Source organism: Balaenoptera borealis, assembly GCF_965194805.1.
Source record: "Balaenoptera borealis genome assembly, chromosome: 6".
NCBI lineage: Eukaryota > Metazoa > Chordata > Mammalia > Artiodactyla > Balaenopteridae > Balaenoptera > Balaenoptera borealis.
The window spans coordinates 114,617,877-114,643,056 of record NC_138863.1 but is presented as its reverse complement, the minus strand read 5'-3'; the positions used below and the strand labels follow the sequence as shown (position 1 = coordinate 114,643,056).

The 25,180-nt window shown below is 40.9% G+C and overlaps 1 protein-coding gene and 1 pseudogene across 20 annotated transcripts in view; one reads left to right on the top strand and one right to left on the bottom strand.

Annotated features, from left to right (window-relative positions):
* Positions 1 to 25,180, bottom strand: part of NCKAP5 (NCK associated protein 5) — a 1,102,730-nt gene that overhangs the window by 192,043 nt on the left and 885,507 nt on the right. For all 19 annotated transcript variants that reach the window (XR_014246257.1, XM_082397785.1, XM_082397783.1 and 16 more), the window contains one exon: positions 7,337 to 7,405. Coding sequence is in view for 18 of the 19 variants with exons in the window: in XM_082397785.1 (XP_082253911.1) it covers positions 7,337 to 7,405 (69 nt within the window). In the remaining variant the exon portion in view is untranslated. The remainder of the gene's footprint in view (positions 1 to 7,336; positions 7,406 to 25,180) is intronic.
* On the top strand, positions 1,851 to 7,308 carry LOC309631444 (ribonucleoside-diphosphate reductase subunit M2 pseudogene; annotated as a pseudogene). Its single transcript has one exon. The product of its transcript is annotated as a ribonucleoside-diphosphate reductase subunit M2 pseudogene (transcript).

Genomic DNA, 25,180 nt, shown 5'->3' with positions numbered 1-25,180 from the left:
AATTCTGATGCTTTTTTCTTTTTTTCTGAACTACACCCAGAGGTCTGCTTTTCCCTGCCCTTGTGCTCTGAAGTGTAGAGCACGGAGAAGTCAGAGAAGAACTCAAATACTACGGCACCCTGGCTGCCTACGAACCCTGGTCAAACTCGGATGGCCTGACGGGGAGGCAGGTCCAACTTCTGTGTGCAAAAGCTTCGCCTGGGAAATTTGTTCAAATTGCCAATTTCCTCACCCTACATTCTGCTTAAGAGTAGCTGAGTGAGGTCAGAGAATCAAATTTTTAGCCATCGAGACACATCTTTCTGATGCAGAAGGGGTTCAGAAACACACTTTGAGAAACACTGGGATAGGGTGTATTTTTTGCTCAGACACTGTTAAGGAATTGGAAATAACTCAATTTCCACATGGGTCCACGTGGCTCTTCTACCATCACAACAAGTTTGGTGGAGCTTTCATCCTCTTACGGATGCTTTCTGAAAATGCCCTCTAAAGCACACATTCAGAGACATAAGGCTAGTGGTTCTTAATGTTGGCTGAATATTATAAGCCCCTGGAGTGCTTTAAAAAATTTGAATACTCAGGCTCCACTCTAGAGAAGAATCAGATCAGAATCTCTGAGGGGCGGCGGCAGCCAGTGGTTCCTTTAAAGCTCCCCAGGTTAAGTGCAATGTGCCAGTAAGAGTGAGAACCACTCACCTTTCTAGATCTCAGACTTCACTTGCTCCAGCTCTTTCTCCTAAAGATGCCCTTTCAGTTCTGCCCCCTTCACCGCCCGCCCGCCCGCCCACTGCTCCGCCTGCCCTTTGGTGACTATGCTGTATATTCTCCCAGACCCAGCGTAGCCTGTTTCCTCTGTGAGTTTCCCTCGCCTCCTTCCTCTGGGATTAACCACCCCCTTCACTTCTCCTGCTAGGCTGGGGGTACCTTGAGATCCCAGGGCCTGGGCCAGGTTGATAGCCCATAAAGGTTTGGAGGACACAGCTGAATCCATCTAAAAGCAAGGCAGCGGTTTGAGGAGACGGTGTCATTATCTTCTCTACTTGAGAACAAGTCGGTCTTAAAGGAACTGGCCAAAGTGATGCTGAGAAAAAAGAGCACTTCACTGCTTGCCAGCAAGCTGTCAAACAGCTGCACAAGGAAGCTAGATACAAACACGTAAACCTCCAACGCCCCCCACCCCCGCCAAAATCAAGATTGGTCCTTGGTTTTGCTTTTGTATTGCAAGGCAAGGAGATGAGGAGTTGGGTGGAAGTAGAAGTGGTGGTGAAGTGGCAATGTGTGTGCACGCATTTGTGTGTGAGTATCTATGGATGTGTGTCTGTCCCTTCTGAATAAACACACCCTTTTATTAGAACACACAGAGGGCGTCTCCGACTCCCAAGTGCTTTCCCCAAATCCTCAATATGTTCTTCATTTCCCAGAAAATAACAATCAGTACAGAAGGGATTGAAGAACACTTCAAATTTACATTTTATCCACCAGTGTATGTTTTATGAAACCCATTAGCAAGGAAATAACTTACATGAGGCCTTACCTTGTTAGTTTGTCTAATTAGTATAAAAAGCCTTGAAAAGAATTTCCAGTTGGCATTATTACTGCATTCAACTAGCCCTTTGAGAGTGTTCTCTTTACAATGCATGGAAATGGATTGTCGACCCTCATGCAATTAGTTACAAAACAACAGGCATGTGTAATCAGGGGCCGGGATTCATGAATACAAAATATTTGTGCTGCTCAGAGGTGGTTCTTTATTGCAGATTACCTCTTTGGCAGCAGTTAACTTTTGCAGTTAAGAACGGAGGGCCCAGGACCCGCAAGCAGCCCCACCTGGCGTCCCGCGACCCGCACGCAGCCCCACCTGGCGTCCCGCCCGCCACCGTCGCTGGCCTGCAGCAGCATCTCCTCCAGCTCTCGCCTATGAAGGGGCTCAGGCTGGCGGACAAGGAGGACACTCCCCCGTCCCACAGCGGGACCCGCGTGCTGGCCAGCAAGACCGCGAGGAGGACCTGCCAGGAGCCCGCAGAGCCGAACCCTAAGCTATCTGCCCCCAGTGCGGAGGATGAACCACTTCTGAAAGAAAACCCCCGCTGCTCTGTCTTCTTTCCTATTGAATACCGTGATATTTGGCAGATGTGTAACCCCCGCCGCTCTGTCATCTTTCCTATCGGATACTGTGATATTTGGCAGATGTGTAACCCCCGCCGCTCTGTCTTCTTTCCTATCGAATACCGTGATGTTTGGCAGATGTGTAACCCCCGCCGCTCTGTCTTCTTTCCTATTGAATACCGTGATATTTGGCAGATGTGTAACCCTCGCCGCTCTGTCATCTTTCCTATCAAATACCGTGATGTTTGGCAGATGTGTAAGAAAGCTGAGGCTTCCTTCTGGACGGCTGAGGAGGTGGACCTTTCCAAGGACATTCAGCACCGGGAAGCCCTGAAGCCTGAGGAGAGACATTTCACTTCGCATGTCCTGCCTTTCTCTGCAGCAAGTGATGGCGTAGTAAATGAAAACCTGGTGGAGCGGCTTAGCCAAGAAGCTCAGATGACAGAAGCCCGTTATTTCTATGGCTTCCAAATTGCCATGGAAAACATACATTCGGAAATGTATAGTCTCCTCAATGACACTTACATTAAAGATTCCAAAGAAAGGGAATTTCTCTTCAACGCCATTGAGACAATGCCTTGCGTAAAGAAGAAGGCAGATTGGGCCTTGCGCTGGATCGAGGACAAAGAGGCTACGTATGGAGAACGTGTCGTAGCCTTTGCCGCAGTGGAAGGAATCTTCTTTTCTGGTTCTTTTGCATCGATATTCTGGCTCAAGAAACGAGGACTGATGCCCAGCCTCACATTTTCCAATGAACTTATTAGCAGAGACGAGGGTTTACACTGTGACTTTGCCTGCCGGATGTTCAAACACCTGCTACACAAACCTTCGGAGCAGAGAGTCAAAGAAATAATCGTCAGTGCAGTTAGGTTAGAACAGGAGTTCCTCACAGAGGCCTCAACAGTGAAGCTCATTGGGATGAATTGTGCTTTGATGAAGCAGTACATCAAATTCCTGGCAGACAGACTTATGCTGGAGCTGGGTTTTAGCAAGGTTTTCCAAGTAGAAAATCCATTTGACTTTATGGAGAATATTTCACTGGAAGGGAAGACTAACTTCTTTGAGAAGAGAGTAGGCGAGTATCAGAAGATGGGAGTGCTGTCCAGTCCGACAGAGAATTTCTTTACCTTGGATGCTGACTTCTAAGTGAACTGAAGATGCGCTCTTATTTTGCTGATTTTTCTTTTTCGCTTCTCATCAAAAGAGAAAAAAATCAGCTCCTTGAACTGTATTAACCAGCTACACCATAAATTGCCCATAATGTTCATTATGTTCATTAATGTTCATTAATGGCATCTTTAAAATGTTCATTAATGTTCATTAATGGCATCTTTAAAGCTGTGTAGCTACCTCAAAATCAATCCTGTTAATGCTAGTGGGGTCACCTAGATTGAAAGCATTGACAAAAGCTACTCAGATTCTTACGAAAGATCTTGTCCATGTTTGGCTTTTGCAAGCAGGTTGGCTGTACATGACTTACCCCTGGCTCTTAACAGCACCTTCCTTGGCCTCGAAGTGTGGGGAGTCAAGCGAGTTTGATCCAGCAGGATTAAACAGTTACTACCACAAAGCAGTAGGAAGACATCAGACTCACTGCTTCAGATTTTAAAGTTTACTTATGATTTGTATATAAAACTGGCACTTTACACACAAATAAACATAGTTTGTACTGTCAGAGTGAAGGCTTGATTTAACCTAAATTTGTTGGTTTCTACACCAAATACAAAAGTATTCTATTTACTACTAATGGGAGCCAATTCAAGATTTACTAGGTGATCAACATAGGTTAAGCCTGTGTAAACTAAGGGTGTTATTTTTATTCTTTCTTTTCTTTGATGAATAGAAGAGCTTTTAAACTCAATCCTGTGCACACTTAGGTATCAGTATCAGCCAGGTGGTGCCACACAGAACACAGATTGGTTTTGTGTTCTGTAGCCCACGTCGAGTATTGCGGGATAAGAGATGTGGAGAAAGGAGACTCTTAACTTAGGTCATTAGGAACTGAAGTGTGATCTGGACTCACTGTGGGTAACCTGGGAGTGCATGAGGGGCGGTATCATTTAATTTCTCAAATTGTATGTTCCCCAACCTCAAGTTAGTATGAAAGATCCTTGAAGAGCCTTCTTAGCTGGGATCCAAGATATTAACTTTGTAAATTGGTTTTCAAATCATCCTTGAATGAAAGGACCCACGTAAGATCTTTCTCCTATTAAGTGGTACAACCAGGACTGAAACTGCTTCTCCTAAAAGTTGAGTGTTTATTCTGATTTTGTTTAATTTGTGTGTAAGTAGGTACTGGTGACTTAACCATTTGTACTTTAAAGTTAGAAAGTTGTTCTACTATATGTTTTTCTATATTATATCTGTACATACTTTGAAATAATTACCCAGTATTATTTTGCAGTTCATAATTGATTGAGTAGATATCGCTCAGTGCAATTACTCCTAGGATTTGCCTAAATGTGATCCTCATCTGCTGGATTCTTAAACTTCAGTAGAAAGCTAGTGTTATGTGAATAATTAATACATGTTCCACTCAAATATTAATTTCAGAAGAAAGTACAAACTTAATAGATATATTTAATAGGGCTAGTTTGAATCAATCCACCTTTATGTTCCCTCCCCCCCTCCAAAAAAGATGTTACATGGAAGGTAATGCACGACACACACCGATCCTTTGGCCATGTTTGTTAACACATCGTGTTGTGTGTTGGCTGACCACTGGCCTGTTCTACTGTCAGTTTTCTTCATTTATTGTATTAATATAAATGGTAAAATAGTCAATTAAAAAACTTCTGTAATATGGGACCCTCGTCTACCTTTTAAATTATTGTTATAAAGTTAATCCAGATTATATGGTCCTTACACTTGTGTGACACAAAAGTAAACACTTTGCCTGGTGTTGCCAGGTACAGGTGGCAGTTGGAAGCAGATTTTAGGATTCTACCTCCCATTAGCTGTGTGATGCAAACATTAGCTTCTGCCAACTAGGATTCGGTTTTTTAATCTGTTAAAAGGAAACAGATTTTGTCTAAATCATTTCAAAGTCCTAATACTGAGTACTGCAAAAGTGATCAATGATTTAAATAAAACCGTTCTCATGTCAAAAAAAAGAACAACAACAAAAAAGCACAGAGGGATTCTCCCTCTGAAAATTCTGTCTTCAGTGGAAACTTTATACTAAATGATTTTGTGGGTGAAAACTTCGGTTTCACCAGACACATGCTAATGAAACCTTTGGAATACAGGCATAGAGAACATACAGAAAGCAGGCTGTGAATTTCCAGAAAGGAATGCTGGGAGCTTTTTGAGTGATGGGGAGGGATGACTTGTGGGAAAATTGTGACAACTAAGAAGTTTCTGTGGTGTGATTCACATAAATTTGACTTCTGAATACAGATTAAGTCTCATTGGAAATTTCTGTGCAGGAGGTTAAAGTGGAACTTTGCTGATCAATACATATGACCCAAGGGCAATATTTGTTCCTTTAAATATCCTTGGATCTATTTGGTCTTTCTTGCCCTAAACTTTGATTGGACCAAGTACCTGGGGAACAGGGGTGAGGGGGCTGAACTGGCCTCACTAGACACTGAGTCACCACTCCTCCTTTTATGTCAGCTTACTTGAGTGATTCTTTTAACTTTGGACGGTGTAAAGATTATTCAGAGTCCTTTTAAATCTTGACAGGGCAGAGGAGTGCAAACACCATTTTGCTTGAGTAACTAATATATATGGCTGGACACATGAAACAATTAAAATATTAAATAGCTAAACAATTTTCTGGGGACATCTTGAGGGTTCCTCAACAAGTAACTGTGAAGCAAAGCTGTCTGTGTTATGAGGATAATGGCTCTCAGTTTGTAGGGTTCAACAGCATCACCTGGAGAGCTTGCTGATACACAGATCGGTCATCGCCCGGCCCACCTCCACGCCCAGAGTCTCTGATTCTCTACAGCTGGGGGTGGGGCTTCAGAATTTGCATTTCTAACAAGTTCCCAGACGAGGCTGATGCTGCCAGGCCAGGGATCCCATTTCAAGAACCACTGGTGGAGGAAAATATCCAGCACAGGTGGAACTCTGAAGGAAACACCATTTCTAGTTTCAAGGGAGAAGAGAAGTATATGGTGGAGGTGATGATGCCGTAACTGGGATTTGAACCTGTGTTCTTTGTCATTTAACCCATCACCTTCTGGGACAATCAAGGGGGAGACTGGGGGAGGAAAGGGGTAAGGAAGTTCAAGAGCGTTTGTTGGAAAAGGTTTTCCCAGTTGTTAGTGAGAAGGCAAAGACTGAAGATACATTGCTAGTTTCCACTGGTAAGGTAGGAGAACTCGACTGAATGTAATTTTTCTTATTTTCTTAAAATCTCTGTCAGCTATATCATAACAGCTCTTAAACAGAATCTCTTAGAAAAATATGTGCAAGTTTTAGGGTATCGGGCAGATGACTAGAAAAGTCATCCCATCAAATGAGTAACTCCAATCACCAACCAAGTCCCAGATAAGAGCTTGTCAGGGAGGCCAATGGCCAGTCCTGGCTGGATGACACAGGAAAGATGGGTGGTACGATCCCTGGCGCCATGTGAGGGGATGGCTGAGAGGAAAACCAGGGCCCTGCATGCACATCGATCTTCCCTCCCCTCTCAGGAACTCTGAGACACCCACCATCTCTGCCTTCATCTCTTCATCTTCGTCAAATCACACTTCCCCAGTTTACTCAGGCGTGTGGCCCTGTCTCCTTCCATTCTGCTCAAATTTTCCTCCACACTTCCCTTTCTCTTCTTGGCTTGTTCTCAATCCACTGATTTTTTCCCTCTGGCTGCCAACTGTGAACACGTCCCCACCCACTCTATCAAGGATGTGCTTTTTCAGAAATGGCATCCAGTTGGAGGCGATGCAGCGTGCCCTGGGTGGCTTTTCTCATTCACAGGCTGGGATCACACTTACTGGACAGCACGAATTTGTCATACAGTGAAGCATCTCCCAACCTATGCCCCAAGCATATTGAACAATAACCAAGAGGAATTTGCAGATGCCCGTATAAGGATACAGGGAGGGATGGGGAGGGGGCTGACTGACCTTCCTTCTCCACATTCACATGTTTACAACCTTCCTTTGAAGGAGAAAATGCTAATGTTCTCTGGAGACCGGTAACAGGCACATATTAAGGTCTGACATAGGGAATCCTAAATAGTCCAGCCTCTTATCCAGAAGCACCCCGCTCCCCTTACCTCATCAAGACACCTCTCATACTGTTCCCTTTGATTTTCATTTTCCAAAGCCAACGCTGAATTCTCTGCCTGCAGTAAAGATACAAAAATAATACAAATAAATCAATGAAATGTTCTGTTATGTGACAACTTCTTCAATACCGTTACTAAATATATCTCCTCAGGATCTAAAACACTCTTGTAGAAGAATCTTTGACGAGTTTGCTCTAAGTACTATTATAAATCTCTCAGGGATGACTCCTGTCTTATCGTTCACAAAAAGGCATTAGCATTTAAAGAAACGCAAAACTTGATATTTTGAACAGGTAGAAAATCAAATCATGGCCTGATGCGAGAGTGTTCTGTAAAAATGATTATAATGTTTACTTCATTCTATGAAAATGTAAATGGAAGAAATGCCTTAATCCACTTCATTAAGACCTGTCACAGTTTCACAACCTGGTATTTGTTTAGGTCATAGAAGAGAACCTCAGGTAAATTCACGAAAGCATAATTCCAAAAGCAAACTAAATATGTTGTGTTTTTGGTTAATCAATGACTTTTGAACATGAGACTATAATGAGAAATTTAAGAACTGAACATACTTAAGAGTCCCTCGCCCCTCCCCCTGCCTTTGTAAAAGTACTGCTTTCCTGCTCCTCAGAGCCTTGTAGGTACCTTAATGTTAAATAAGTTACTGTAGGATCCTAGGTTGAATATAGTTACTAGGTTACCAGTAGAATAATAAGGGAACAAAAGTATACAGTATAAGCACATTAGGTTTTAGAAGAAGCATGGAATGGGGGCATGAAAATTGCCCTCTGTCTGGTGACCTGGGTTCACTTTGGCCACTGCTGGCCCCAGCCTGAATCCTGAACTGTATAAGTTAACCCATCCCATGGCTGCCACAGTGATCACCATCTCAGTCTCCCAAGGAAACCTGGCTCTATCCACACCTCACGACAGCCCTCCTTAACATTTAGAAGTGGGCATACAGACCTTTAGATCATTTTTTTCAAAACTATGGTATGATTTTTAGGAGGTACACAGATTCACATTTTCCCGTTATAGTTTCTTTCAACTTTTTTTTTGGAAATAATTTCAAACTTACAGACGATTTGCAAAAATGGTACAATGAACTGCCGCGTACCCTTTCCTTAGATTCACCAATTGTTAACATTTTGCCACATTTCCTGTATCACTTTCTTTCTCTTTCAATTTTTTTCCTGCAACTTGAGAGTAAGCTCTTTATCCCTAACTACTTCTGTGTGGATTTCCCAATAACGAAGACAACCACAGTATAGTTTTCAAAGCCAGGAAATACAGTGTTTATTAATACAGCACCACAATCTGACCTACAGTCCTTATTCCAAATTCATCCACTGTCCCAATAATGTCGTTATGGCAAAATTTTTTTCCAACCTAGAATGCTATCCAGGATCAGAATCCTATCTTGGATGAATGACAAATCATCTATTTGTCATTCATCCAAGATTGTGTAATCTGGCAGAGTTGTCCTCTATGCTGTTGATCCCTCCCTCCCTCCCTCCTTTCCTTTTGTTTTTTTTTTGGAAGAGTAGAGGGCAATTATTTTGTGGAATGTCCCTTAATTTGGGTTTCTTTCAAGTTTCCTCCTGCACACCTGGCAGTAATGGCACAGAAATGATACTGAGTCCTTCTCAGTGCACCATATCAGAATCGTGTCATGTCCATTTGTCCCATAATTGGACATGTTAACTTTGATCACTTGGTTAAGGTGGGGTCTTCCAAATCTCTCCACTATAAATTTACTATCTTTCTTTTTAGAATTAATAAGTAAATTGGGGGTAGGTACTTTGAGACTATGAAAATCTCCTATTCCGCATCAAACTTTTATCTACTTATTTTAGTAACCATCAATGAACCTTGACTGAATCAACAATTACTTCGGTTGAAAATGATGATTTCTACCATTTTTCTACCTACATTTACAAGTTTGCATGATGTCATAAGGAAGTGTTTTTCCTCTTTATTTATCAGTATGAATACATGGATTCTTTTATTATTCATAGGGCTATGTCTGTACTCTCAGTATTTATTTTGATGCTCAATTTTCTCAGCTTTGGGAAGGTGAATCTCTTTAAGCTGTGCCCTTTGACATATTTCCTTCATTTTAAAAACACGTTCTTTCTTTTTTGGCCCAGGGAAATGTTCCATGCCCATTTTGCTTGTCTGTTGCCCCATCCCTGAAATCAGCCATTTTTCCAAGGAATCCTGCTTCTTTTTAGTTGGGCAATGATATTTGGAAACTAAGATCTGGATATTAATGTGCACAAATTACTACTGAGGGATCACTGCTCCTAGTCCTTTTCAGTGGAAGGAAGCATTTCTCCCTTCTCTTCCTCTCTTCCCCTCCCTCTCTCCTTGCACGTGCGCACACACACGCGCACACACACACAACCCCCCACAGACTTCCTCCCTTTTCATATTTGTATCTTCCTTTTTCTAGAGTGAGAGCATGGGCTGCTGACATCATTATATTTTCTCATTTCTTCAATCCTAAAGTGTGTACAAAATGGTCATGCTACAAAAAAATAGTACTAAGAAGAATTCACATTTGCTTTTTCTTTAGAATGCAGGTATATACTAAAAATACTGTGTTCAAAAGATACCAGACTGGCTCTTCCTCACCCCTCACACCGTAGTGTGGCTACACTATTTATCTGAAACTGAAGCTGGAAGGGTTGCATTTATGAATAGTCTTTATGAGACTCAGAGAAATTTTGAGGAAGTTAACAACTGCTTCTTTCTCAATTTAATTTTATTTAGATTTAAATATGTTTTAAGAAGCAGATTCACAGATATAGAGAACTCTAGTGGTTACCAGTGGGGAGAGGGAAAGGGGAGGGACAATATAGGGGAAGGGGAGTAAGAGGTACAAATTACTACGTATAAAATAAGCTACAAGGACACATTGTACCACACAGGGAATATAGCCAACATTTTATAATAACTATAAATGGAGTATAACCTTTAAAAACTATGAATCACTATATTGTACACCTGTCACATATAATACTGTACATCAACTATACTTCAATTACCAATGTTTACATTGTTTCAAAAAAAGAAAATTTATTTTGAAATTCAGTTCAGGTCATTTGTTTCTGATAGTATTCAAATTTAATTTCTCCTCTTCTCATTGTTTTCATTTTATTTTTTGAAAATGGAAAACATGAACATGATTCCAAAAGTCAAAACTATACTAAAAGGAGCGAGGTGTCACTTCCTCTCCTAACCCTTCGACATCACCCCATCCACCTCTCACAGATTCTCTCCTAGTGTCCATCACTCCCTTTGTTGTTACCATCTAGTTACAGTCCTGTGCCCTGCCCCCTCCTGTTATATATGCAACAATCAACTGCTCCCCCGCCTTTCTTCCTACCAGTTCTCTACTTGCATTCTTTCTGTTTTATCAGTTTATCACTTTCACGTATTATTCTTCCACCCTTGCCCTATATACCCCTGTTTTAGCCTCTTTGCTGGATGATGACTGGGGAGACTGGTCTTATACTTCTCTTTTATTTCCACAGCATCTTGAAATTTTCCCTCTTCTTTTTCCCTTCACAGTCACATCTTCAGATGGTACCTTTTCTCTCAGCCTCGTTTTCCCCAGAATCATGACCTCGCTGAGATGGTCACCTTAGGTCCTGCACACTTTCAAGCCCTGCCCTTCAGCCAGTACTGAGATTTGAGCTCATGGTGTCAGACCTCATCCTGGGAGTGCTTTCCTCGTACCCTCTGCTACCACCCTGCCCTGGCACACACAGCCTCGCTGTGGATGGTGCTGTGGGTACAGTATTCGGTGTTTATTTTTCTGCGGACAGCAGCTGAAGTTCTAGTGTTCTGTTTTCTGTTTAACACAGAAGGTGTGGGTTCCGTGTGGTTTTATTTGTGCTTTGATGATTTGAATTTCTTTTTTGTTTTTTTTGGCAGATGTATGAAAAGTTTCAGATTTAGGCCCGTCTGTTACTTACCGATGAAACTGACGTGGTGTTACTGAACTAGGACTGGGCACAAAAGCTGAAGTAAACAGTCTGTTTGGATGCCACTGTCAGATCATCCCGACCTAGTCATCTTTCAAGTCCAAGGATTCAAATCCCTGTTTCTTCCTCAACTTTCCATTCTAATACTTGGCTTCGACATTTTTTCCTCTGGGCTCGAACCCCTGTTTTAGCAACCCTCTCCCAACACTCCCGCCCCTCAGGTGGGATCCTACACTGTTCTTTCCATTTTCATCATGGACAGACGTCTGCCACACAGCCCAATCCTTCTACCCTCTTGCTGATCATCTGTTCAGATTTTTAAGTATTGGTTATCCTCAGACAGTTCCATCATTTCGTTCCCCACCCAAACTAAACGGAAAGCTTTTCCTGACTTGCTGTTGGTTCCTTCCAGGGCTTGCTCTGGCCTGTCACACTGAACCCCCTTCAGACCTGCAGCTGGTGTAACCCCTCAGCTCCCCGCCCAGCCCAGGTGGGAGGGCCGGTTCTACCCCCTGCAGTTTACCTGGCAATGGCAGGCTGTGTAACCTTCAACAAGTCGTGGAACCTTTCTGGGATTACAGTTCTTTAGTAGTTAATAAGTGAAGGGAACATACTAGCCAATCTACAAAGCGACTTCCGGTTCAAATATTTGGATACCGTGAATCATGGAGGAATTGCTAGAATTTCAGTTTTATGAAGTCACTGCTTTCTTTGGAGAAATTTAGCTTCCCTGGGGTCTGCTGGTTTTAGTAAGGCAACAGCACAGAGGATGATGGGGAGAGATAAAGGAGAGAACAGCAATGCCAGCTTACATTGCTTTCACTTGAAAAATCTTGGGAAATAATATGTAAGGAAATAAAGTTGAAAATGGGAATATATATGGGATGTCTGTATCTCGCTTCTACCCACAGTATCACGTTGCAATAACACTCCGATCGATCCATTCAGATTATTATCATCATTACACCATTTACATTACTTGCCTTACGTTTACTGCTCTGACAATCTATTACAGGCAAGCAAATTAAATACCTTAAGGGTGCTGGGAAGAACATGGCAGTCACATTTATGGTTAATGCGTTCAGTTACAGAGACCAATTTAATTGATGTAATCCTACATATCCCAGGGGACGACGAAGATATTAACAGTTATGCTGGTGAAGTTAAAATAATCTTGAACCCATGATTTTCTTTAATCCATTTGCATTTATTAGAAATTCAGGATTAACCTGCTACCAACATGAGACAACAGGGGAAAAAAACAGAAAAAGAAAAAAGGAAACTTAATTAAATGTGATTTAAAGAGACAGTGACTACTTGTATGGCAGGGATGGGAGACGATGAGGCAGAGAGGGAAAGAGAAAATGTCAGTGTCACTACTGAGACTTACAGAATGATAACATGGGTTTTGTCACTTTAAATAAGTGTGTTATTAAAGCAGTGTACTCAGAGGATGTCATTAGAGTGTTCAATTAAATGTAACAGCGGGTCTTAGGGCTCAGCTTTGTCTTGCACAACAATCAAAAGCTTGTGCCAGACTTAGTCTCTGATTTAGAGGATTTCCTGCTCTGTGCGGTTTCCTCAGGGCTCCAAATTACAGGGATCTAAATAAGTTTCTGATTTCATCCCTAAAGTCCTTAAATATCTTTATAAAATTGAAGAGCTTCATAGAGTACATCTGTATTGTTTTGGTTTACTGTGGAAAATGGGTCTGAATTAATATATGTAAAATTTTTTTTAATTGAAGTATAGTTGATTTACAATGTTGTTGAATTAATGTATGTTTAATATTAATATATGTTTTAAAGAAACTATGTTCCTTAGGGGGTCTGCTTTGTGAATAGACATGCTGGCCGGAGCTTACAAATGATTAAATGGACCAATGCTTCTAAAGCGCTGCTCTACATTAATCCTCTAAGTGCTCATTATGTATAAATCTTTCTATACTATAAATGTGCTTAACACATCTGCTACAGTTGAATGTTTGTGTCTTCCCCAAATTCATATGTTGAAATCCTAATGCCCAATATGATGGTATTAAAGGGTGGGGCCTTTGGAAGGTGAGCAGGTCATGAGGGTGGAGCCCTCATGAAGGGGATTAGAGTCCTCATAAAGGAGGCTCTGAAGGTTGCCGGCCCCCCCTTCCTTCAGGGAGGACACAGCAAGAAGGCACCGGCTATGGCTATGAACCAAGAAGAGGACCCTGACCAGAACTTGACCGTGCCGGGCCCTTCATCTTGGACTTCCCAGCTTCCAGAACTGAGAGAAATAAATTTGTTATTTATAAACTACTCGGTCTTTGGTATTTTGTTATAGCAGCCTGAACAGACTAAGACAGTATCCTTTTCCACAGACCAAAGGTAGAATAGTTCTACACAAAAAACTTTCCTCTACATAAAATAACAACTCCACTGTAGGATTTTCACCTGTTATACTCTGTCCCCACTCATCTATGCAAACATATATTTGCTGCTACATAGCATATGCCATCTCTCAGGTCAGGTCTAGCCCCTGTTCCTCTCAAGAAGTTCAAGTTCTCATTCCCCAGGCTACGCCTTTGTTTCCGCTGTTTCAGACGGATTATGCTTCACTTTCACATTGGCTTTTCTAAATTCTACTGATTTTTTGTGGTCTGGTGAAGATGTGAACCTTAAAACTTATACGGGGGCATATATTTAAATTAAAAGAGTAATTTCAGATGGACAAAAAAGTTTCAAAAACATTACAAAGAGTTCTTCTATAACTTTCACTCAGATTCCTCAAAGGTTAGCTTTTACCACGCTTGCTTTATCATTTGTTTTATGGAAGAAAGAAGAAGGTGGAAAGAGAAGGATGTCTTCTGAAGGGAAAAAAGAGAGAAAGAGAAGAAAAACTCCAATTCACAATAGTTAGAAGGGCTGCATCCCTGTGGTTTCCCTTCTATAACAGCTGGTCTTTTCTGGAATGACATCTTCCCAGCTTGCTGAAAACCCTCAACTCAGCAAAGGCAAACAGGTCAGAATAAAGTCAGGAGAAAGGTATTTCTCAAAAATCATGGTTGGGCCCCAAAGGCAGGAAAGCACACCTTTTTAGGATCGCCCCTCTGAATCAGAGTCCTGTGACACTCCAGTTAAATACCTGAGTATTTATACCTGAGTTGCCCATTACAGTACCATCCTAACAACTTCACTCTGTGCACCAAGAAACTTCAGATTCGGCCTTCCAAACAAAACAGAGATGCACCAAATAGCCTTAATTACACTGTAGTCTGTTCTATTTTGAAAGCCATCTAAGGAGAAAGCCTCATGGGAGTGGCTGGGCATGCCATCCAAGCGTGCACATTTTCATCTCGTAAAGCGATACAAAGCCTGAATTCACCAAGAACTGGACCTGGACATTGAATCTCCTTCCCTTTATCTTCATCCATTAAAACTTCTGGCGTTTCTGGATCATTCATCTTATCATGTCTGGTCACTGTGGTGGCCAGGTTGGAGGGGTAGCTGGCAAAAGGGTGTTTCCCACTGACTGTATTTAAGAGCTACATCTCCACACCTGGGCAACATGTAGGGCTGCTGTGCACTTGGAGACAAATTTTGTCATTCTAGAAAATTTCGGGAAATAGTTATAAGCTCTGCCCATCCACCACAAGAATAGGACATGCATTCATGGAATGCATTCCTGGAAGGTTTAGAAGGAACCTCTGTGCCCATACATGCACAGGCACACTGCCAAAATGTCATTACTCTTGCACTAAAGTAACCTGAGGATGCCCAGTAAGTCCAGGCCCAGCACAAGGCACTGGGGAGCTAAATTCAAATAAAATAGCATTCATGTTTCAAGGAGTGCAGGATCCCAAGCAATGAGAACATATTATGCAGGACCTGTCTATAGGTTCATTTTTTTTTTTTTGATTTTGATTTTATTTTTTAATTATTTATTTTTAACATCTTTATTGGAGTATAATTGCTTAACAATGGTGTGTTAGTTTCTGCTTTATAACAAAGTGAATCAGCTATACATATACATACATCCCCATATCTCCTCCCTCTTGTGTCTCCCTCCCACCCTCCCCATCCCACCCCTCTAGGTGGTCACAAAGCACCGAGCTGATCTCCCTGTGCTATGTGGCTGCTTCCCACTAGCTATCTATTTTACATTTGGTAGTGTATATATGTCCATGCCACTCTCTCACTTCGTCCCAGCTTACCCTTCCCCCTCCCTGTGTCCTCAAGTCCATTCTCTACGTCTGCGTCTTTATTGCTGTCCTGCCCCTAGGCTCTTCAGAACCACCTTTTTTTTTAATATATATATTCCACATATATGTGTTAGCATACGGTATTTGTTTTTCTCTTTCTGACTTACTTCACTCTGTATGACAGACTCTAGGTCCATCCACCTCACTACAAATAACTCAATTTTGTTTCTTTTTATGGCTGAGTAATATTCCATTGTATATAACGTGCCACATCTTCTTTATCCATTCTTCTGTCGATGGACACTTAGGTTGCTTCCATGTCCTGGTTATTGTAAATAGAGCTGCAACGAACATTGTGGTACATGTCTCTTTTTGAATTATGGTTTTCTCAGGGTATATGCCCAGTAGTGGGATTGCTGGGTCGTATGGTAGTTCTATTTTTACTTTTTAAGGAACCTCCATACTGTTCTCCATAGTGGCTGTAACAATTTACATTCCCACCAAGAGTGTAGGAGGGGTTCCCTTCTCTCCACACCCTCTCCAGCAATCATTACTTGTAGATTTTGTGATGATGGCCATTCTGACTGGTGTGAGGTGATACCTCATTGTAGTTTTGATCTGCATTTCTCTAATAATTAGTGATGTTGAGCATCTTTTTGTCTGCCTATTGTCCATCTGTATGTCTTCTTTGGAGAAGTGTCTAGGTCTTTCTGTCTAAGGTCTGTTTTGACAATTTGATTTGAGAAACCCAATATCAAAGCATCATAAAGCTGTTAGTACCTGTACCTCCTCCCCCATTAATGAGGTTACTTCCTTTGTCTCTGAACTTGCTAAGCGGAATTAACTTGACCTCCCCTCCCCTGAAACTCTGTCTCTCCTCTCCACTAGCTAGAAGAGGAAAATTGATCTTTTCAGCCTGGAACAGATTGTACTTGGGACTCAGACTTGTGTTGATTCAGGGAAGTGAAGCTCTGTATGTCTGACAAGTGTGTGTTTTTAAAGACTGGTACAAATATCTTATTATTCCAAACATTTAATACTATTGTCAAATTATTCCAAATTATTCCTATTAAAATTGAAAACCTCAGCAATTTCAAAAATTACATATTTGCACTTAAGATGCAACAAGTAATTTCTAATCATGACAGAGCCTAAAATGCAGGTACCCTAAAGGTCTTAGCAAAAACAACCTTTGAACATATTTTGCTCCCCAGATGTGTGTTGAGAAATACTAAATCTATTTGACTTTCAAGCAACAGGGGACTAGAGTGAATTCTGTGGTTTCATAAGCGTCACAGAGAAATTTCACAGAACTGAGAAATGTGAACGGATCTGATCACTTTGTTGCATAGAGGATATTTGTGACATTAACCACCAGTCATTTTAGAAGTTGAATTATTCAAAACTTGATTGATTTGCATAACGTAATATCAATTAAGATATTGACCTTATTACCTCATTTAATTGAAGACCCCTAGACTGTATGGGGTAGATAGTGTTAGCTCCATTTCACAGATTAAAAAGAAAACTTAAAGAAATTGCCCATATACATCCTTTATGCTACAGGGATAATATCGTTATATACACAGTCCTTATTCCTTAAGTATTTTGAAAAACAGCATATAAACAAAGAAAGCCCAAGAAATACAGCGTGAGTGTTTGTCCCCACTCGGCCGAAAAGCAAGCAATTCGGGTTGTTTAATTGACTGGGAATTCCTTCAGGAATAGGAATCTTTGACCTCTGAACTATACAGGAACTGGAAGACAAACAGGGGAAGTAAACAAGCACAGACATTTGCGTTCCAGGAATCGTTTTACCTCCAAAACGAAGTCACTTAAAAATGTAAGTTAAAAGTACAAAGATGTACCATTACACGTGCACCAAATTGGCACGAACAGAAAAAAGGTAAAAGGCAAGTGTTGGTGAATACGTGGAGAAATAGGAACTCTCATATCACACCGGGAGGAGGGTATAAATAAACGTATTCATGTAGAACAGTCTGGCTTAACCTACCGAAGGAGAAGATGCTTATACCTCCCAGCCCAGCAAAGCCATCTCTAGGTACATCCGCTACAGATGTCTGTGAACACCTATAACACGATGGCCATACACATATGTTCACAGCATCTTTGCTCTTACGAGCTCCCAGACGGAAATAATCCAAATGAAGACTAACAGTACAACTGGCAATTTGTGGTAAATTTATATAATGAAATAATATACAGAAATGAAAAACAGTGGAATAGAGCATGAAAAATGGATAACACATATGAATCTTGCAACGATAGCACTGAGTAAAAGAAGCTGGATGTATATTCAAACATATTTATACAAATACACGTACATGGGCATACACATACATACACATTATCTCCCAAAATGACTCCAAGTACAAATGTTAAAACTGGAAAAATTATATTGTTTGGGAATACAAAAATAGGAAGTAAAACTATTTTTTTCGAAAAGCAAGAAAAGGATTATTCCAGAAGTCAGATGAATAATTGCCTCCGGTGGGGAGAAAGGAACCTGTGATGAGAGAGGAACCTGTGGGGGGGCCTCTGGGCTCCTGGAGATATTTCACTGGCTGACCTAGTAGCAGTTCTTCAATTGTTTGCATTATAATTTTTCACTGTAAATATACATTTTATGCACTTGTCTGTAAACACATTTCACACACACACACAAACACACACCCAATAAGTAACAGAGCACAAGGTGGGGCTTGAGGGCAAGGGAGTTCTGGAAGGGTCTAGGTGTACTCGGGCAGCCAGTTCTGCTCTTACAGGGTCAGAGGGCGCAGAGCGGGGACACACGGCAGGGAAAAGGACAAAGAGGTGGAAGGAGCCAGACGCTGTGGTGAAGGGACACGACTAAATGTGTATTTTAAGTAACTAACCCCCGGCACCAGCGACGAAGAGGAATTACAGTGGCAGGTGGGGAGATGAGAAAACATGTGACTGCAGCATCCTGTCAAGGACCACCTGCCCCTGAAATACAACAGTGGCAGTGGGGAGGAGGGGGAAGACACACACTGGAGAAAGAATTCAGAACAGATTCTTCAGTGCCTCAGCAGCACCTGGGTGAGAAGGACAGCCGAGAACCAAAGACAAAACAAAGGCTGATACTCTAGGTCTCTGAGACAGTGGTATGGTGTTTGACAGAAAAGCAGAGCAAAGTGAGATAAACAGTGTTATGGAAGATTTTTAGAAAAAACTCTATTGCTCTGCCATGGAACAATTTTTTTCCCCTTCCTACAGAGAAGACAAAATGACAGCAGGTGTATAACTCTTGCTCTTAAGCAACGTATGCCAGCAGTCCACACTGACCCCTCTCCCCTTTCTTTGCATTGTTTACATGTTTCCAGCACATCCTTTTCAGTGATGCTGATGGCTCGCTCTGATGCTCCCTTTCTCTTTAGGGAAGAATAATGTCCCTTTGCTTAAGAATTCACAAGGAATGACCCAGCAATCCCACTACTGGGCATATACCCAGAGAAAACCATAATGCAAAAAGACACATGCACCCCAGTGTTCATTGCAGCACTATTTACAATAGCCAGGACATGGAAGCAACCTAAATGCCCATCGACAGACGAATGAATAAAGAAGATGTGGCACATATATACAATGGAATATTACTCAGCCTTAAAAAGGAACTAAACTGCATCATTGGTAGAGACATGGATGGACATAGAGTCTGTCATACAGAGTGAAGTAAGTCAGAAAGAGAAAAACAAATATCGTATATTAACACATATATGTGGAACCTAGAAAAACGGTACAGATGAACCGGTTTGCAAAGCAGAAATAGAGACACAGATGTAGAAAACAAATGTATGGACACCAAGGCGGGAAAGTGGAGGTGGCGGGGGGTGGTGGGATGAATTGGGAGATTGGGACTGACATATATACACTAATATGTATAAAACAGATAACTCATAAGAACCTGCTGTATAAAAAAAATAAAATAAAATTCAAAAAAAAAAAAAAGATAGAGGCTGATTTTTCCTCAGGAAGACACACGAAGCAGAGCCACAGCTGACTCTTGTCAACATGTAACAAAAGCAAGAAATAAAACTTTAATCTTGTAAACAACTGGGTTTGCTTTGTTGTTGTTTTACCACACCATAACCTGTAAATATTTAATAATATATAAAATATACCAGTGGAATAGTTTCGGAAGCCAGAAAGATGCTAAAACATGTTAAGTAATGGGGAAATATTTGATAATGCTATCAAAAGCAATAACGTGGAATAAAGTTATACATCAAATGAAAAAAACAAAAACAAACAAACAAAAAAAGAATTCACAAGGAAAATGGTATTAAGCTTTAGGAAGATTACAATGAAAGTTAATTAGCAAGCTTAATCTCTGGCCTTTCCACTCAGGACAACTGCCCTTCCAATTGGTGAGCGGATGCACGGTCGAGAGTCAGTGGAAAGCTGCCTCAGCCCTGCTCTGCACTCCCATCTGTCCCCTGCATGAGTGGGCAGTAGCTGCTCCAACACTTGGAGCCTTCTGCCTTCTTCTGAGGATGGAGTGCGATGGGGGAATCCAGTGTCTAAGGATAATTTAGTTTGGCTATTCCCTTTAGCTGAAAACTATAAGGACATGTGACACCCCTTGACTCATTTCTATCATTTGGTGTCCTGAAATTTACTCAGTGGGGTTCAGAAAATCTAAATAAGATCTGGCCACAAGAGAGGAATTACCCTCAAATTTGTGGCAGTTCTCAAAACAATCAGTTGTGAAGAAACAAGCAGTTCAGTTTTGTATGTTTGAGGTGTGAGAGTAACATCTGGAAGAGATGCATCCAGGTGTTGCAAATGTGGGTTTAATTTGAGATGGAAGCCAGAGCTAGAGTCATTGGCGTATCTGTGTCAGAGACGAGCAAAGGAACTCTGGAAAATGATGAAGACGATGACAATGGGAGTTAACGAGTATGGATGGTTACTATGTGCCAGGCTCCGCGCTCAGCACTTAGTATACTTGATCTCATGGAATTCTTACAGCAGTGCTACAGAGAGACTATTCTGTCCATTTTCTCGATGAGTAACCTGAGGCTCCGAGAGATTTAGTGGTTTTCTTCAGGTCACACGGACCTAACTGACCGAGAAGCACTCTGAGCCATTACAGTAAACTTTTTAGCATCCTGCCCTCCCGCTTGCTTTTGCTTTAATGCAATTACGCTAAACTGAATCCCCTTCTAGAAATGACATCCATTATTTGCAAATCCAGGGGCTGAAAGGGGGTGGGTGATCTTCCACTTCCCTTGAGAGAATTGGCAAGCAGTGGGATTTGCTGTGAAAACCTTGGGGAGAGAGGAAAACTAACATGTTTACACACAACCCTGATTCTTCTCGTTCTACCTTTGAAAATTTCCTGAGTTGCTTCGTGTGGGTGAGTGGATGGGCACTGGCAGATAGTTTTAAGCAGCTGGCACCCCGTGGTGATAAGGGATGAGGCGGCTGAAATGTAATTCCTTACTGAGGGCTGGATACAAACAGAGTAAACACCTCAGCTGACAGCTCAGCTCAGGGGCAATAACAGACATGTAGGTTAGGAAGCTGGCAGCCACCAATTTTATTAGAAGATTTTTCAGTTTGAATTACACATCATGTTACAAAGATAATATTGGATCAATGTGTACATTATGTACTTATCCGTTGATGCTACTAAGGAGGTATTTTATACCTAGATGACATCTCAGACGGACATTTTAAGGATAAAGAAAGTGTGGTATCAAGAGACCTGGCGTTTCAGTTATAGTTTGGTGGTCTTAAAAACAGTTTCAGGCACTGCAGAGCTCCGCCAGACCTGACTCCGCCGTGTGGCTGACAAGGTCTTGGTGCTCCGGCCGGGTGTCAGGCCTGAGCCTCTGAGGTGGGAGAGCTGAGTTCAGGACATTGGGCCACCAGAGACCTGCTGGCCCCATGTAATATCAGTCGGTGAGAGCTCTCCCAGAGATCTTCGTCTCAATGCTAAGACCCAGCTCCACTCAATGACCGGCAAGTTCCAGTGCTGGACACTCTATGCCAAACAACTAGCAAGACAGGAACACAACCCCACCCATTAGCAGAGAGGCTGCCTAAAATCATAATAAGTTCACAGACACCCCAAAACACACCACCAGGCGTGGTCCTGCCCACCAGAAAGACAAGATCCAGCCTCATCCACCAGAACACAGGCACCAGTCCCCTCTACCAGGAAGCCTACACAACCCACTGAACCAACCTTAGCCACTGGGGGCAGACACCAAAAACAACAGGAACTATGAACCTGCAGCCTGCGAAAAGGAGACCCCAAACACAGTAAGTTAAGCAAAATGATAAGACAGAGAAATACACAGCAGATGAAGGAGCAAAGTAAAAACCCACCAGACCAAACAAATGAAGAGGAAATAGGCAGTCTACCTAAAAAAGAATGCAGAGTAGTGATAGTAAAGATGATACAAAATCTTGGAAATAGAATGGAGAAAATACAAGAAGCATTTAACAAGGACCTAGAGGAACTAAAGAACAAACAAACAATGATAAACGACACAATAAATGAAATTAAAAATTCTCTAGAAGGGATCAATAGCAGAATAACTGAGGCAGAAGAACGGATAAGTGACCTGAAAGATAAAATAGTGGAAATAACTACTGCAGAGCAGAATAAAGAAAAAAGAATGAAAAGAATGAAGGACAGTCTCAGAGACCTCTGGGACAACATTAAACACACCAACATTCGAATTATAGGGGTCCAGAAGAAGAAGAGAAAAAGAAAGGGACTGAGAAAATATTTGAAGAGATTATAGTTGAAAACTTCCCTAATATAGGAAAGGAAATAGTCAATCAAGTCCAGAAAGTGCAGAGAGTTCCATACAGGATAAATCTGATGAGAAACATGCCAAGACACATATTCATCAAACTATCAAAAATTAAATACAAAGACAAAATATTAAGAGCAGCAAGGGAAAAGCAACAAATAACATAAAAGGGAATCCCCATAAGGTCAACAGCTGATATTTCAGCAGAAACTCTGCAAGCCAGAAGGGAGTGACAGAACATATTTAAAGTGATGAAAGGGAAAAACCTACAACCAAGATTACTCTATCCAGCAAGGATCTCATTCAGATTTGACAGACAAATAAAACCTTTACAGACAAGCAAAAGCTAAGAGAATTCAGCACCACCAAACCAGCTTTACAACAAATGCTAAAGGAACTTCTCCAGGCAGGAAACACAAGAGAAGGAAAAGACCTACGATAACAAACCCAAAACAATTAAGAAAATGGTAATAGGAACATACATATCAGTAATTACCTTAAATGTAAATGGATTAAATGCTCCAACCAAAAGACATACACTGGCTGAATGGATCCAAAAACAAGACCCATATATATGCTGCCTACAAGAGGCCCATTTCAGACCTAGGAACACATACAGACTGAAAGTGAGGGGATGGAAAAAGATATTCCATGCAAATGGAAATCAAAAGAAAGCTGGAGTAGCAATTCTCATATCAGACAAAATAGACTTTAAAATAAAGACTTACAAGAGACAAACAAGGACACTAAAGAATGATCAAGGGATCAATCCAAGAAGAAGATATAACAATTGTAAATATTTATGCACCCAATATAGGACAACTCAATACATAAGGCAAATGATAACAGCCATAAAAGGGGAAATCAACAGTAACACAGTAATAGTAGGGGACTTTAACACCACACTTTCACCAATGGACAGATAATACAAAATGAAAATAAATAAGGAAATACAAGCTTTAAATGACACGTTAAACAAGATGGACTTAATTGATATTTATAGGACATTCCATCCAAAAACAACAGAATACACTTTCTTCTCAAGTGCTCATGGAACATTCTCCAGGATAGATCATATCTTGGGTCACAAATCAAGCCTTGGTAAATTTAAGAAAATTGAAATCGTATCAAGTATCTTTTCCAACCACAACGCTATGAGACTAGATATCAATTATAGGAAAAAATCTGTAAAAAATACAAACACATGGAGGCTAAAAAATACACTACTAAATAACCAAGAGATCACTGAAGAAATCAAAGAAGAAATCAAAAAACACCTAGAAACAAATGACAATGTAAACACGATGACCCAAAACCTATGGGATGCAGCAAAAGCAGTTCTAAGAGGGAAGTTTATAGCAATACAATCCTGCCTCAAGAAACAAGAAACATCTCAAATAAAGAACCTAACCTTACACCTAAAGCAACAGAGAAAGAAGAACAAAAAACCCCAAAGTTAGCAGAAGGAAAGAAATCATAAAGATCAGATCAGAAATAAATGAAAAAGAAATGAAGGAAACGATAGCAAAGATCAATAAAAGTAAATGCCGGACTCATCAAGAATAAGAGGGAGAGGACTCAGATCAATAAAACTGGAAATGAAAAAGGAGAAGTCACAGCGGACACCACAGAAATACAAAGCATCCTAAGAGACTACTACGAGCAACTCTATGCCAATAAAATGGACAACCTGGAAAAAATGGACTAATTCTTAGAAAGGTATAACCTTCCAAGACTGAAACAGTAAGAAACAGAAAATATGAACAGACCAATCACAAGTAATGAAATTGAAACTGTGATTAAAAATCTTCCAACAAACAGAAGTCCAGGACCAGATGGCTTCACAGGTGAATTCTATCAAACATTTAGAGAAGAGGTAACACCCATCCTTTCTCAAACTCTTCCAAAACACTGCAGAGGAAGGAACACTCCTAAACTCACTCTATGAGACCACCATCACCTTGATACCAAAACCAGACAAAGATACTAGAAAAAAAGAAAATTACAGACCCATATCACCAATGAATATAGATGCCAAAATCCTCAACAAAATACTAGCAAACAGAATCCAACAACACATTAAAAGGATCATACACCATGATCAAGTGGGATTTATCCCAGGGATGCAAGGATTCTTCAATATATGCAAATCAATCTATGTGATACATCATATTAACAAATTGAAGAAGAAAAACCATATGATCATCTCAACAGATGCAGAAAAAGCTTTTGAGAAACTTCAACACCCATTTATGATAAAAACTCCCCAGAAAATGGGCATAGAGGGAACTTATCTCAACATGCTAAAGGCCGTATATGAGAAACCCACAGCAAACATTATTCTCAATGGTGAAAAACTGAAAGCATTTCCTCTAAGATCAGGAATAAGACAAGGATGTCCACTGTCGCCTCTATTATTCAACATAGTTTTGGAAGTCCTAGCCATGGCAATCAGAGAAGAAAAAGAAATAAATGGAATACAAATTGGAAAAGAAGAAGTAAAACTGTCACTGTTTGCAGATGACATGATACTATACATAGAGAATCCTAAAAATGCCACCAGAAAACTGTTAAAGCTAATCAGTGAATCTGGTAAAGTTGCAGGATACAAATTAATGTACAGAAATCTCTTGCATTCCTATCCACTAACAATGAAAGATCAGAAAGAGAAATTAAGGAAACAATCACATTCAACACTGCAACAAAAAGAATAAAATACCTAGGAATAAACCTACCTAAGGAGGGAAAAGACCTGTACTCAGAAAACTATAAGACACTGATGAAAGAAATCAAAGATGACACAGAGATGGAGAGATATACCATATTCTTGGACTGGAAGAATCTATATTGTGAA